Source organism: Chaetodon trifascialis, chromosome 10 (genome assembly GCF_039877785.1).
Source record: "Chaetodon trifascialis isolate fChaTrf1 chromosome 10, fChaTrf1.hap1, whole genome shotgun sequence".
Taxonomy (NCBI): Eukaryota; Metazoa; Chordata; class Actinopteri; order Chaetodontiformes; family Chaetodontidae; genus Chaetodon; species Chaetodon trifascialis.
In genome coordinates, this window is record NC_092065.1 from 10789637 (window position 1) to 10804779 (window position 15143).

The 15143-nt window shown below is 40.8% G+C and overlaps 2 protein-coding genes across 2 annotated transcripts; both read right to left on the bottom strand.

Moving 5' to 3' along the window:
- Positions 1-2282: 2282 nt before the first annotated feature.
- morf4l1 (mortality factor 4 like 1) lies at positions 2283-8772 on the bottom strand. Its single transcript, XM_070973074.1, has 12 exons — positions 8643-8772; positions 7807-7853; positions 7641-7708; positions 7460-7546; positions 7020-7097; positions 6889-6914; positions 6635-6726; positions 6351-6452; positions 6122-6210; positions 5822-5994; positions 4138-4222; positions 2283-2777 (listed from the first exon to the last, which is right to left on the bottom strand). The coding sequence occupies exons 1-12, from the start codon at positions 8680-8682 to the stop codon at positions 2693-2695; spliced, it is 972 nt and encodes a 323-aa protein (XP_070829175.1). The 5' UTR covers positions 8683-8772; the 3' UTR covers positions 2283-2692.
- A 1809-nt stretch (positions 8773-10581) lies between these two features.
- On the bottom strand, positions 10582-14489 carry LOC139337356 (kinesin-like protein KIF23). Its single transcript, XM_070971899.1, has 11 exons — positions 14434-14489; positions 14301-14326; positions 13936-14097; positions 13668-13834; positions 13410-13583; positions 13033-13236; positions 11892-12215; positions 11368-11601; positions 11153-11241; positions 10978-11056; positions 10582-10656 (listed from the first exon to the last, which is right to left on the bottom strand). The coding sequence occupies exons 1-11, from the start codon at positions 14487-14489 to the stop codon at positions 10582-10584; spliced, it is 1590 nt and encodes a 529-aa protein (XP_070828000.1).
- Between the last annotated feature and the right edge of the window lie 654 nt (positions 14490-15143).

The following is a 15143-nucleotide window of genomic DNA, read 5'->3' on the forward strand; positions in this document are numbered from 1 at the left end:
TTCACAAAGTTGGGCTGTGTTCCAAATCACGTTTTTTTCTTTTTACCTTTAGTACGTACTCTTACATGCAGTATGCATACGATTGGGACCTTGAACTTCGACCTTCTCGTCACGAGCTTCTTATATGTTGTTGGATATCTCCGAATCTATATGTTCCCAACTGGATATCTTTAAAATTTATATGGGAAAAATAAACCTCTGATAAAAGCATCTGTCCTTTCTAAGCCCTTAGCTGAAAGAGGACTTCATCTTTAGATAGTACAAGTATAAAAATCAACAGGATTAAAAGATCTCTGAGGGATCCAGCTAGTACACACAATATCTTTCCCCATTACTTTCTCAAACGCTGCGTTCTGGCCCCTGCTGGAAAACATCAACAGATCTTATTGTGTTGGGCTCTTCTCTTTCTACATCACTACTCTCCTAATAATTGCATCCTGTGGAACGGCACGAACAGCTGACACAGAATCAAAACGCTGTACTTCAATTATTGGTTTGTGAACAGCATCAGTAAACCAATGTCTGAATATAAACGATGAATTATATAAGGAGGTTTTACTGAGACAATTCAGCAAAGAGTGGCGTAAAACGTCAGACCACTGCAGACCTGGATCCTGGACCTGGACCTGGACCTGTTGTGGCTTCTTAATGTTTATGCTAACCGTCAGTCAGGCTCAGGATAGTTTCCTTCCCCTCTTCAGTATTTGCTCCACAGCATTGTTAGCTAACTCTAAATTATGAGCCATGTTTTCCTCTCTTTTTTAGCATTTGGAACCACTGGTCAGCAAGTATCACTGACTGTTACCACGGAAACAGTACTGGTCAGCCGGTATCACTGATTGTTACCATGGAAACGGGACTGGTCAGTAGGTATCAAACACTGACTGTTGCAATGGGAATATGGGTCGAGGCTCTGGTTTTGGCTTAAAACAAGACTTTTTTTGTGAAACTGCCAAGCTTGCATGAGAAAAACATAAAAACAAAATTAAGACCAGCCTGAAACCAGACCAGAATGTCTTTGTGGAACCCAGAAAGCCCAACACAGCAATGAATGTAAATGTGCATCAGTAACCACTGACCTTTACTATTTTAAGGCCAGTTTGTGTGTGAAGAGTTTTACGGGAGCCAGAGTCGCACGTTTCTACGATTCCAGCAGAAAGAGACACCGCAGCGACGCTCTGACGTTCCCCCTCACGGGCGTCTTCACTTCGCCGGATCAGGCCGCCTCTCAGGGCCGTGCTCCGTCCGTCACTCCCCGCTCAGATTAATGACCTTGTGCAACTCACATCTGCTCAATTTCAGTTTGAGCAGGTGGAATAGCTGTGAGGCTGTGCAGGCGCTTTACATGTGAGTGCAATAAATGCACGCTGATGACAGGATAATCAAATCATTGCTTTATACGGGAGTAATATTTGTATGTTTGAACTGCATCCTTCTTTACTCTCTTCATCTGTTTGTGACCATGGAAGCTCATTCTTTCAACCGCGAACACTTCACAAAACAATTTGAGTTTAGTCTTCCCTCACATTGACTTTGACCTTTTGACCTGTCTGCTGTAATTATTAACCAACGGTGACTGGTCAAAACTTTGGCTGGAGGATCAGGAAAGAGATGCATTTTTTATTCATTTAATACTGAATTCTAACAATTTATTCACTAATATCTAACTGGAATTGTTGCACACCTCTGCTCTTTCAGAATTACTTTTTAATAATTTAATTGGCATTTACTAAATTTTTTATTGTATCCAATATTCAAAAGGTTTAAATACTGAATGAATTTTTAATGTTTATCCAAAAGTCTTATTTGAAGCACTTAAGTGGATTTTAAATATCTAATGAGCATTTTTATTGAAATACTGCATTTTGAGATTTGACTATTGAACTCCATTTCCGCTTTTTGTTTATCATCGTCCATTTAGAATGAATGAGAAAGCAACAATATGCAGTTAACATTGAACTAATGGTTCAAAGTGACATCAGCTCCTCTTTCATCACTGCATATTTGCAGCCTTAATTATTGTGTACAGTTTTCAGAGTGGCAATTTAAATAATTTATGTTGATGAACTTAAGTTTGTGAAGGTGCTGGCGAAACACGGTTCATCTCTGATACGCCTACTAAAAGAAAATGGGAGATTAGAGTATTTAAGACAATAAAACTCTAATATGTTCCATCAGTAACAAGCACTTTCATTCCCCTGCAGATAAGCACAAGGACAAAACATTCGACCCTGAGCCAATTATCCTGAATTAGTTTAGTGAAAATAAAGGTGGACCAACGATTTGAGAATGAAAGACTTTTATTAGAAAATGATGACAGCCTACAAGACAAATTTAGCCAGCATCTGAACCAAAACAGGAACAAAAAAATAATCATGATGAAATTCCTTTTCAAAAGATCTTGGTAAACACCGGACAAAACAAGTCATAGAATCAATCATAGAAACTAAAAAGTGGTACTCAAAAACATACCAATACAGGAAGAGCGTACTCAGCAGCTTTCCACATGAAAGAAAATGAATTTGTCCAGGGATTAGTGTGACATCTTGCTCTGATTCTTCCTTAATAATCAACAGATCTCGCACAATCCGTTCTCCAAAAGGCTTTTTGTGAAATCACATCCTCTCGACAGGTAAGAGCGTCGTCTCCGAGCTTCAACGCACAAAGGCTTCAGATCCCGAAATAAAAAACCTTAAACTGCCTTGCGGTGGTACTCTGGTGGAGCAACTTCATAGTCACTTGCATTGAAGAGCGATGCAGAGTTCTTTACAAGGTACCTGGAACGGAGCAACATTTCACTCATTTCTGTGCAGGTGAATCAGTATGACCCTCATGACCTCCAACTGGGACGTCACATTTCCAGTTCAGTTTGTCTGTCTGTCAGCAGGATTACAAAAAAACTACAGGCCTGATTTTCATTAAACCTGGAGGAAGCATGTAGCACGGACCAAGGAAGAACCCATTCATGGGTACCAGTCATCCTCTGGGGTAGCCGACACACACGGGTGCTAAAGCTTCATACAAAGAGCAGCCGTGATGGAGCACTCTGGGTAATAGCACTGGTGCTCCCTCCCTGAGCACGAGCACAAAATGAAGGAGCACCGCTTGAATCGACATGCAACGCAACACATTCATGTTTTTTTTCATCTTAACTGTACTACTGATAAATGCTTTGATAATAGAAGTATTAGCAGTATACTATTCCACTCTTTAAAGGGGGCCTGCAGTACCTCCTGAGACCAAATATTCTAAAACAAACAAAGAAAAAAATCAATTGATAGAGTTTAAATTAGATTTAATTTGGTCTAAGTATTCGTGGTGGGAAAGGGAAATGTCTCTGTACACTCTTTTATTGCTTGTTTCTTCCCTGTGATTCTGACTCCATCGCACACAAAGACTCAGATGTGTTTTAGAGGAAGTTTCTCGAGTGTCCCACTGATTCCAATTAACAGACATCAGGGTGAGACAGATTCCTGGAGAGCGTTCGTAACGTAACTGCTGTTACTGCCAGTGCAAAGCCACACTTGGGATTACATTAAGTGCATGAACTGCACGGCAGACTGGCTCCTCCACTAACAGACCGACAGAGAGACGGCGGACTCCCTCTGCCTCTCCCTGGTGGAGAGGCAGCAGATCAGGTCTCGCAGGTAGAGGAACAAACGAGCTGCACAGATGGATCAGATGATTGAAAGCAGATTGTTTTGTTTTCTTTCATGACTTTTTTTCTTTTTCTGGCTGTAGCAGCCTGCTATGGAAACACTGCTCCTCCTGTTTCATGATAATTGACGATGCTTTTAGGAAATAAAAAAAATAAACAAAGGGCATATCTGCCAGTTGCACTGGTGCTCCTTGTTATAAAACTGTCTCCAAAAATGGACACAAAAGACCACTAAATGCTCAGTGTGGAGCCCTGGTTTTGTCTCAAACTAAGGTGTGGCTATGGAAACATAATTTCTGGTTTTCACAAATGTAAAATGCAAGTATGTGAAATATTTCCTGTTCTAAATACAAAATAAACACACAGCTCAGAGGATGATATCCATACATATTAAAGTGGCTGTGCTTGTTCCATTCATCAGAAGAGAGGACCATGACCTTGACGGAGGTCTTCTACTTAACACTTCTGTGAATACTTACTTGAGGAAGTCTTGTAGATAACTGAGCAGCAGTGCAAGGCTCTTCTCATCCAGGGGAGTGTACGCGAGCATGGCTCCAATCCTCACTTTGAAAACCAAAGACAGAATACTGTTTTACGCACCACACAACCTCTAACCTCCACTTCATTCATAATAAGTCAACAAATAATTCAGTATTTGCACTCCAGTAATCCCCACAAGGAGGACATTCAGCGTTTGAAGCAGCACAGAACACAGGTCATGGCGGCACACACAGATCATGTGGATCTATGCAAAGTTAAAAAGAGAAAGTCTGCACTCTCGTGTCTAATATCTGGGGTGTAGTTCTACTCGATGCAGCTTAGCAGGCGATTTCATTTTTCAAGTACAAGGGGGGAATGTAATAGCCGGTTAGGAAGCTGTTATGGCGGCTTGAATTGCACAGCGACGCACAGGCTTTCTGTTTGAAATGTTCAGAAAACAACTATGAGTTCTTCTGTCAAAAATCTAAATATCTGATTTTCTTTAAAGAGGCAGAAATCTGTTTGAAGAATTGACCTTTCATGCCAACAACATGGCGGCTGCAGTCCAGCGTTAAGTAAATGTTTTCCAAATCTGTGACACAACAAGTAACCTGACCTATTTTTTGAGGCCTATATCAATCACTACGTTTACATGCAGTCAAGTAACCCTTTCATAACCGGAATATCAGCAATAACCCGGCTGTGCATGGCCATGTAAACACCAATAACCCTTTTGAAAAACTGGAATATGCTCATATTCCGGTTTTTAAAAACCGGAATATGACCCCTGGGTTACTCCTTTTCTAACCCGAACATTTGGTCATGTATACGCCTATCGGAATATCTCCATTGAACGGAACATTAATTTGTGTTCTGCGCAAGTTCTATTCGCAAGGAATCTTGGTCTTTTGAGTTCAGGTAGCGCGGATATGGATGGCACAGCTCCGGCTCCATTTCCTATTTCTTCACGTTCTCGCCCTCCATTAATGAAGAAAGTGAGACAGAATAGTGTCAAGTACTGGTAGTGGGTCAGCACCGGCCCCGGGCTGTTCATTATCTGCTGTGCTGCTGTAGTTGTTGTTGTTGTTGTTGTTTTTCGATACAGGAAGAAGAAGCTGAAATGACGCGCACTGCATCATGATGTTCTCCGTGCATCAACACGTTGTCCGTGCATCGCTGTTTTGATCGGGATATCCCAATTGATTACCCCTGTTTGCTCACTCATGTAAACAGGTTATTCCGAATGTTTCAGAAACCGGAATATTGACCATAACTCGAAAACTGACTGCATGTAAACACAGTGAATATAGAACACTATTTTAGAGTTTCAATATCCAATCATCCAATCAAGAGAGCTGAGGTGAAACCAGAACTTTGGGTTCCGTTTCCAGAAGTAACAAACCCTCATTCACTCTTATAAAACTAACGCTGATTCTCACACTCATAACACAATCCTACAATATGATACACTGTTCACCTGCCATCTTTTCATGCAGCATTGTGCAGTTATCTATGTACAATACTAAATAAAACACCTCGTTTTAATTACTGTACTTTTTGACTGGGATTACTTCCCATCTATCTCCTTCTGTTCTCACTAAGCAGCTACAGCTGCTTTAAGCCCCTCTGCTCTTCTAAATATATATAAAAAAAAACACTGCAGCAGAGAGATGCCGTTTTTACCAAAGAGTCTGAGTAGGTGAGGAGCGCCGTAGATCTGAGACATAGATGTATCTGGATGGTTGGCCAGGATGTCTGCGTACTGCGGCCTCTCAAATTTGTAGAGAAGTTGCGTCCCCAGCATGACGTTGAAATATTCCCGGACACCAGCGACCACCTCGTTCACAGCAAACTCCCTGAGCAGAGGAGGAAAAGCAAGGCGGTAAGATGGATAAACGAACAAGCTGTGTTTTTGCATTGTCTGCGGGAGAGACAACAGTTGAGAAAGAGTGAAAAAATGACAAGTAGCGACGTGTATTTTACTTGCTGTCAGAGTTTCCTCTTGATTTCTTATAGTTTGCATAATCTTCAAGGACTGCGTCAACGTTCTTTTTGGCGGGTAAGTGGAAAAGCTGAAGGCACAGAACAAAAGGACAAAAAGAAACACACATAAATAACTTTGGAAATGTCATTGTATAAATACACGTGATGTGTTAATGAAGAAAATGCTGTGAAAAATGTTAAAGTGAACTTAAAGTTGCTGGTTACGAACCTGTTTTTGCCTTGTAATCAGGTCCCAGTCGTCCACAAGCCACGGTTTCAGCTCCTCAGGGATTTTTACTTTAACCTCCACTCGATTTATGAAAGTCTCCTCCTGAGCAGACAGCAACAGATTTAAGAAGAAAGAGGAAGCTTTTCAGCATACACAGTTAACATAATGTCAAAAACATTTCTGAAGTCTGAGGGTTTCCACGATGCAATTGCAGCTAAGAGAATCACTCAGTCGGCAGAAACATCATGACTTAAAACAACCACATCGTAGATGAATGAACTCACGCTTTCCACCGTTGGGTCAACACGTGCCCTCTTCTTTCGAGGAGGGTGTGTTGGGTCTCCTCCTGAACTTGTTCCTTCTCCTGCACCAGGAGCTGCATGAACACAAACATAATGGTGACACCCTGCTATGACTGCAATTATGCTGACATTTTCTTGATGGAAACACCACTTGTGCAAAAACCTGCTGAAGAATTCGGAGGGTTCATGCAAATAAACTGTGTCAATTATGTACATACAAAGAGTGATATACTTACTCTTTTGTTTGTTCTTTTTGGTTTTCCTATAAAAAAGAAAAGAAAACAGGTGTTACAGGTACAGCACCTCTAAAACAGTTTGGCAGGAGACATCCCAGCAGGAGACAGAACAATTGATGACTTGGACTCACACATCATTTTTCTGCGGTGCAGCAGGTATCTTCTTATTCGGCGCAGCACCCCTCATTCTTCCTTCTACATAATGGTCTCTGGATTAAGAAAACAAAACAAGTTTAATTACTGAAGGACACATCATTGATATTAACGTCAGTCAGTCGGTTTTGGGGTGATTTCAGGACACAGTGGGTTTATTAGGCTGCATGTTTTTGCAAAAATCTCAATGCATCTAGAGACAGTGCACTGCTGTGTGTGTCCCAGTGTGTCGTAAAAATCAAAATAGGATCTTCTTTGAATATGAGAATATTATATGCCATGTCCATCACCATATAGAAAAGCATGTTCTTCCATAATGTGACTAGGTGAGGCTATGGACCTCAGGGATAATAAAACTCATTATAGTGGCGTTTGTGAACAGTGAATTTAGGGAAAGCTGCTGTTAAAACAGACTTACTGATTGGCCCTCTGAAGCTCTTTCTGTTTCTGCAGATTACTGTCCACATACTTAAGCACTCTGCTTTCAGGAACCCATTCGTCCCAGCTGGAAGACAAAACACCAAGAAAGAAATCAAGCAATTGGGGAATCTTCACTGTACAAATCTTAAATATTTTATTTATCTGAGCCAAAAACTTACTTCTTATTCCACCCACTGTAATGAATAAAGTATTTGATTTGTTTGTCCTTGATGTTTATCTTAACACACTGCAAAGAGAGACATGATTCATTGTCAAATATCTATAGATTAGAGACACAGATGAGGATCACATGATCAGAGAAATGGGCTAACTAAGGCAGCCTACCTTAGCTTCGTAGAGCAATGGCCCATGAAAACACAGCACTCTTTCACCTGAACAGAGTGTCGATCAATTAAAATCAGCATATGAGCGATCCAAGTAAAACAAAATGAAGATGTTTAGGTGACTAAACTACTCGCACATACACATGTTGAAGATTCCCGACGAGGCTTATGACAGACTAAACAACTGAACCGCTCACACATCAGCAGCTACACTGATTTCCATCTGATAGCCAAGAATAATAATTACATCCAAGATTATAAATAAGTTTAGGACTCAGGTCACAGTATATGAAATCAGATGAGAGTCAAGACTTTAATTTAGAAGCAGAGATGACTTTAAGAATGAAAGGTAGGGCTGAACGTAACACTTAGCAATTATTTTCACTATCACTTTATCTGTTGAATATTCTACATATCCAATCATTTAGTCTGTGAAACCCAGTTATATAAAACTGGGGAGGAAAAAAAAAAAAAAAAAAGGAATATAATTAATTCATTTGTTAGCCACAGAGCAGGCCGGGTAGAGCTCAGCTAACTGAACACAGGGGTGGGCGGTGAAATCATTAAGGAGCAAAATCGCTGAAAATTCAACCTACAGACGCTGCCGGTAGCTCACTATTGACGTTACGCTATGGTTTGAAGAAAAATCCTTAGTATGAAACTAACACGGCTAATTAAAATGATCAAGAGCTATTTTGTGCAACAATGAAGGCTAACAACGCTAGCTGTTCGACGGCGGCAGTGTTTCCTTCATGAGGCTACTGTGGACTTTTCCGACGGCTCCAGCAATGACCGACACCTTAAATCCACCAGAAATGACAACAGAACACTTGTTACCTTCTTGAAATTTAGGTTTCGGGTCCTGTTTCGGCGCCATTCACGGATTAAACTATCAAAATATGGGAAAAATCGCTAGCTCCCATTCCAGTCTGAAACGGCGCCGCTCTCTATACACGTCATCATCAACGTGGTGACGCGGTAACACCGCGACCAAAGACGCTCCTTAAGGAAAAAGGTCGAGTGTGAAATGTAGGTGACGTGAAAATAATCGTATTTTTTGAATGTTTCTCATTTTTTATGATCTGTTATTTATAGTTTGTATAAGGGAAGGGAATCACCACAGTCACAAAAGTGATACGAGGTATATATACGTACGCATGGGTGTGACAATAAAGTTTGTCTATGTCCATATATATATATCAGGAGTGAGTTCTGATGGTTCAAGTAGAGCCACATAAAGAAACCTGAGTCTGAATGAATCAACTGTCGGCTGGGTGCTAACAGGTTTGCCAAATAAACTTAAAAGCTGATACTATGTCACTATTATGCTCAAAGTTTTTTATGCCCTGGGGTGGCCAAAAATGTTTAAATTAATCAGAAAGGCTGTGAATGAAATATTATGGTATGAAAGTAGAAGCTATAGTTTTAATCACAAGCAGAGCAAATTGTTATATGACAGCTCCAGCAGTAGACAGTGCTCTTTCAAACTTTTGAATTATGAATTGTCCTCATCTGCGTCATGGATTGGTGTGAAGATTAGTTCATCCTGCCTGTGCCAAAAGGCAGCTTAAGACCTCTTTATCAGAGCCATTCAAGCAAAGACTCAGTAAAACATTGCAATTAGGCTCGCTCTTCTAAAATCTGAGATGGTCTAATTGACTGTGTGTATTCAAGTAGAACATCAAAACTCCCTCCAGCAAGTTTAATAACACTGATAAACATAATCATAAGCCCGACGCTCTGAAACACGGAATGATGTATTCTTACCACACAGTTGGATGAATGGTGTTGACTTGGTGTTCTGCTTATTGTGGGCCTCCGAGAGCAGTTTTCATTTATTTTCGATTTTCATAATAACATCTTTATAATGCTCACGCCACTTGGTTGTGGAGGGCTTGCAGTGAGGAGCTGGGGATAATAGTGCAGTGTAGCACATCAAACAGACTTTGGTCAAAACAGCAAAGCACTTGATATCTCATAGGAGAGAATTTAATGGCCACTGGTTGCTCTTGGCTCTTGACCCTCTCCAAGAGGCTCCATGGTTGTCACTCTCCAGTGCTTTCCAATTGAAACTCAGCCAGACTGGTGGTAGATGAGATTTCAAATGTCTACTCAAAGCCTGGATGACTGTACCACGAGTTTCAGCTGGTCATTAGACTGCTGATGCTCAGATGACTGACATGTACTCTGTGCACTGTACTGTCAAGTTTTCATTATATTCTCCTGTGTATATAAACACAACATCCTGGTGCTGCAAAGGAATTTTATTCCTGAGTGTACAGTGAAGGTAGGAGAGCGCAGCATTATTAGTTTCAGAAGAAATTTTTTTATATAAAGAGAGAAACTCAAAAAGAACCAGGTTATTCGGATTACACTTGAAGCTCAATATAATTCACCAATCAACAGACAGAAACAGTACAGAGTGGACACAAATCAATATTCTCCCACCTTCACAATGTCTCTTCATGTGCCAAATAACAAATGTGATTAACTATTACACACAAATATTACACACAGCATAAAAAGTATTTTACAAAGTAGCTTTGGTGAAGTATATATATGTATGTATATTTGCATATATAAGCATGGAAAATCTTTAAATGTTATCACTAAAGCTAAATATAGTAAACATTCAGACTACTGCACAACAGCCAGGTGAGGAAAGAGGGGAGAGTTCACTGGAGCAGCTAGTTGGGGCTTTTAGGGTTTCTTGCACCTGAAAAATGGAGCAGAGGAAATGCTATTCTCATCATGTGATCTACAAAAAGATGACGGCTTACTTGGTGATCCCACAATGCTCATATCCAGGACCCATGTTTGATCCAGCCCTCATCTCAACAGCCACAGAGCACTGCAAACAAAGAACAATTTGGGATCCAAATCTACTCTGAAGTGTCTGTAAATTTACATAAATCAGAATGATGAGGTCAACTGAGAGACGCATTTGCAAATAATGATAATTAATGGAGACAATAATCAAGTTAATGAAAATAACAGTTGTTTATGGTCCCTAAGTATATGAAATAATGTAAAATTTCACCCAATTATATTTTCATAGAACCATCTGGCTTCCATACACATGGAAAGTTCATTACATGATCTGTCTGCTTTCTAAATGGAGACACAGATGCGGTGATAGTTTATTAGACGCTCATCAATATCATCATCTTACCCTCGTCTCCACATCAGTCCAGGCTCCATCTGTCTGATCTCCGCTGGAAGGTTTGCCTTCTGAAGATCTTCTCTTGCGGCTGCAGACACAAATGTAAAGGGAAAGAATGAATAAATAAAGCGTCTTTATAAACATCCAGCGAATCTGCAGCTAATAACTGGCTGACGGCTGCTACCTTGGGACTGTGGTGAGCTGCTGTTTCAGTGTCTCAATGTCGGTGAACTGGACAGCCTGTCCTCCTCCTCTGGTTTTAATCACCTCACCCTGAAAAATGAAGAGCAGCCAACTTCAACGAGTCATTCCTCAAGTGAAAATTGTGTAATCATCTGCTGTTACTCAGCTACTGGTCAGTTGAAAAATCTGTCAAATATCCTGCTGCAGCGTACTCACCTTGATAAGTTTGGTCTGTATCTCGCCATCAGAAGCAACCTCCTGGTGTGTCAACACATATCTGTCGCACTTGGACAGGGCCTTCTCACTGGGTGCAGACACCTGGATGGCATTGGGGATGATGGGCTGCAAAACTGTACCCAAGTCCATGCTGGAAGAGGGCTTGTGGTCCACCCACTTCTCCCCGCCAGCAGAGCGGGAGCGACAGTGCAGCGGCCGCACCGGCGTTGCAGTCTACAGAGGGGTGTGGCAATTAAAACAGAAGAACAATACAAACATACGTAAAACAAAGGCAAAAGATGATATCAAATCCTGAAACTTACTGCTGTCTGTAACAACATAATTTCCCTGACGTGGGATTAATACAGTTATATCTTATCAATGATCTGTCATGAAACTGGTAAACAGCTGGGGATATGTTCAATATTCTCTCAATAAGTTGAAGGACAACAAATCTGAAAGCCAATCAGAGGCACCAGTTTTCTCTACAACATCATGCTGCAGCCTGTCGCTAACTCACTGACCCTGTAGCTTCTTTCAGTTAGATCTAGATCAAATGTGGGGCAGGTGGCCTTCTCTTCCTCTCTTGTCCAACACACAGCTCTCCTCCTGGGCTTGCTGGCTGAAGCGTCCACTGGGGACTGGGTTCTCGTGGACGTAGGAGGGGAATGGTAACCCTGCCTGATGTCCTGGGCCGCCCACTGCTCCCACGCAGAGATGCAGTGAGTCAGAGACAAAGAGCTACTGGTGCTGGGGACGGGGCAGGTGGGCCTTGGGTTCATTTCAGCCTCCTCAGTTGTGATGTGACTGACTGGCCCTGAATCAACATGGGGAGTTACAACAGGGCACTGGGGAGCAAAATGGAAAGAATGCACAGTTACATACATGAATAGCAGCATTAACAGTTAACAGCAGCAGACACTTGCACAGGAATGTAATCCAATACAATACATTCTAACAGTGTGAGGACTACCTTCAAGTTTTAATGAAACCGTGAAAGTTATTTTAAGAGCTGCAATGCTTAGTCAATCAACCAGTTAGTGAATTGACAGAAAAGAGCCAGTTGTTTGATTGATAGTTGATTTTTTTCTTTGTTTTGTATTATCTGGACAACACAGGAAATTGTGATGGGTAGATCACACAATGACTCAAAGAATTAATCAGCACTTTAATCTACAATGAAAATAATAGTTAGTTGCAACCCTACTATATTTAAATAGTTATGAAACAAAGAAATCTTGAAATATATTCCAATGTAGAAGTGGAACAATCAGTTCATTGATTGTAATTATTTGGCAACAGCTTTGATTATTTGTCGATTATTTGCTCGATTCAGTTTCTTTAATTTGAGCATTTGCTGCTTTTCTACACTAAGCATTTGAGCAATTGAAAAAATTGTACATAGATCAATCAATAACCAAAGAATTGTTAGTTACGGCACCATTCCACAGACACAACATTAGAAGTTGTACTACAGTGTACTACAATATAATGAACTGGTGTTTATGTTAATGCATCTCCTGTTACCATGGCGACATTTGTGATGTCAGTCCAGTCAGGAGAGTGTTTTAATTTTATGTCATGTCACCTACCAATATTAAGCAATAGATTAGTTAATCAGGAGTGAGGCAGGTGATCTAGATCTTCAATATCAACACAACGTACAGGGAGGGGTGAGGGTGAGGCCGATCTCTTTGCAGGGAGGCGTTCCTCTCTGGTCGGCCGCTTTGGCTGCGTCTGCCGTGGTGGAGGATCACGGCGACCTGGAGTCTTGCTCTCTGTCACAATGGCCTTGAGCTGCTTCAGCTTCTCGTCTTTCACCCAGAGTTTGTTTTGCATCTCCAGCTGCTTGGCATTAACACGTCTGTCCTGCACAGCAAGAGGCAAAATGTTTGAGCACAACAACACTGGCTGTACAGATGATCCTTGGGAACACTGAGGCATGACGAACAAATGATCCAATGCAGTAAACAAACTGTGTTACTTTAACACACAGAAGGCTACTTAATAGATCAACGTCTGTCATTAGAGGAGTCACTCACACATTCTTTCTCCCACTTGAGCTGGGTGTCTGTGACCACGCCATGCATGCGCTGCTCCATGCGTCTCTTTTCAGACAGCTCCTTCAGCAGCCTCTGCTCTCTGGTCTCCAGCTCCTGCTGCAGCGAACGCTTGTCCTCCTCATAGATTTTAGCTGTTTTCTGCAGGATATCAATCTGGAACAGAGCCATAAGGGACATTTAAGAAACTGAGCAACACATCTACAAACCAGAAATCTCTGGGAGGTTTGAATGACTCACTTTGTGTTCTTGCATCTTGGTTTTCTTCTCCAAGCGTTCGATCTCTGCCTTGTTGTTGTCGATGATTTTGTCCTTCTCTAACATTTTGCCATTTTGCTCATGAATAAAAGTGTTATTGGACTTGAGGTTGCCATCCAGTTCCTGAAGCATGAACTTCATGATGACGACTATAATAACATTAAGGAAGACAACATGTGAGCCGAGATAAGAAATCGAACTTGTCAAGCGTCAAAACCGAGAGGCGAGGGTTGAAAATGTTGGCAGACACCTGCTTTGCTGTACTCGTCAATCATCATCTGCCTGATCCTGTGTCTGTTCTGCAGAGCTTCGATCAGCCTGGGCAGGGTGATGTCATCATGAGGGTCGGTCAGCTCAGAGGAGGGTAGAGGTGGGAGGTTGAGCACCAGGTGACTTAAAACAGAGGGTGTGTCTGAGGAAACAGAGAGAATTAACTCAACTGCTAAAAGCTTTTTTAGAAAGGTTTTTGTTTTTGTTTAGAAAAGTCCAAATTATTCCAGACATGAAACACAAACACAGTATTGGCGCACATATAAAGATAATTTGTGCAAAAACTTCACAGAGGGCTCATGTATTTAAACAGTGTAAATTCTGTAAATCTAAAACAAAACTTACTCTCTTGTTTGTTATTTTTGGTTTTCCTACAAAAAGAAAAAAATATATAGCTGTTATATGCACATCTCTAAAACTGTTTGACAGGAGAAATCACAGCAGGTGACAGGTGGAATAACCAATGACGTGCACTCACACATAATTTTTCTGCGGAGCAGCAGGTATCTTCTTCCTCGGCGCAGCACCCCTCATTCTTCCTTCTGCATAATGGTCTCTGAATTAAGACAACACACCAAAAACATAAACACTATGTTGCATGGCACAAGCTTTTCCATTTACATTTGAAACTGATTTTGCAAATAATTGACTTACGTATATTTATGCGTAACATCTGCTGAAAAGGCTGTTACGCCGTTAGTTAATAGGCAACGCAAGAGGCACACCATCAGAACAGAGTGGAAAGTGAACTACACGTCATAAAATAACATCAAAATATATAGATTTAGCTTGTGTTTCTAGAAACACTGAGAGTGTAAACAGGATGTATAATAAATGAATGGATATCAAGTGGGTGAACTCAAACATTTGACTGGAAGAATGGCAAAAAGCATTCTGTTATCAAGCTAAATGTTACTAATTTCACTGACTGATTAATCAATTAACCAACCAATTAAAAAGACAGAATTTCTACTAATTTCTTTTTTTAATTCAGTCTTGATTATTCTCCAAAATTACAAACACAGTTAAATCCTGGCAGCTAATAATACAGTAGAAACTAATTACAATGTGTAAGTTCATCTTGTATGCCATATTAGAGTAAATATTACTGTTGCTACCTAGATATGATTAAAGCAATTTGTACGAAAACCCACATTTTTAATCTAATGTTAATTTAATGCTGGGAAG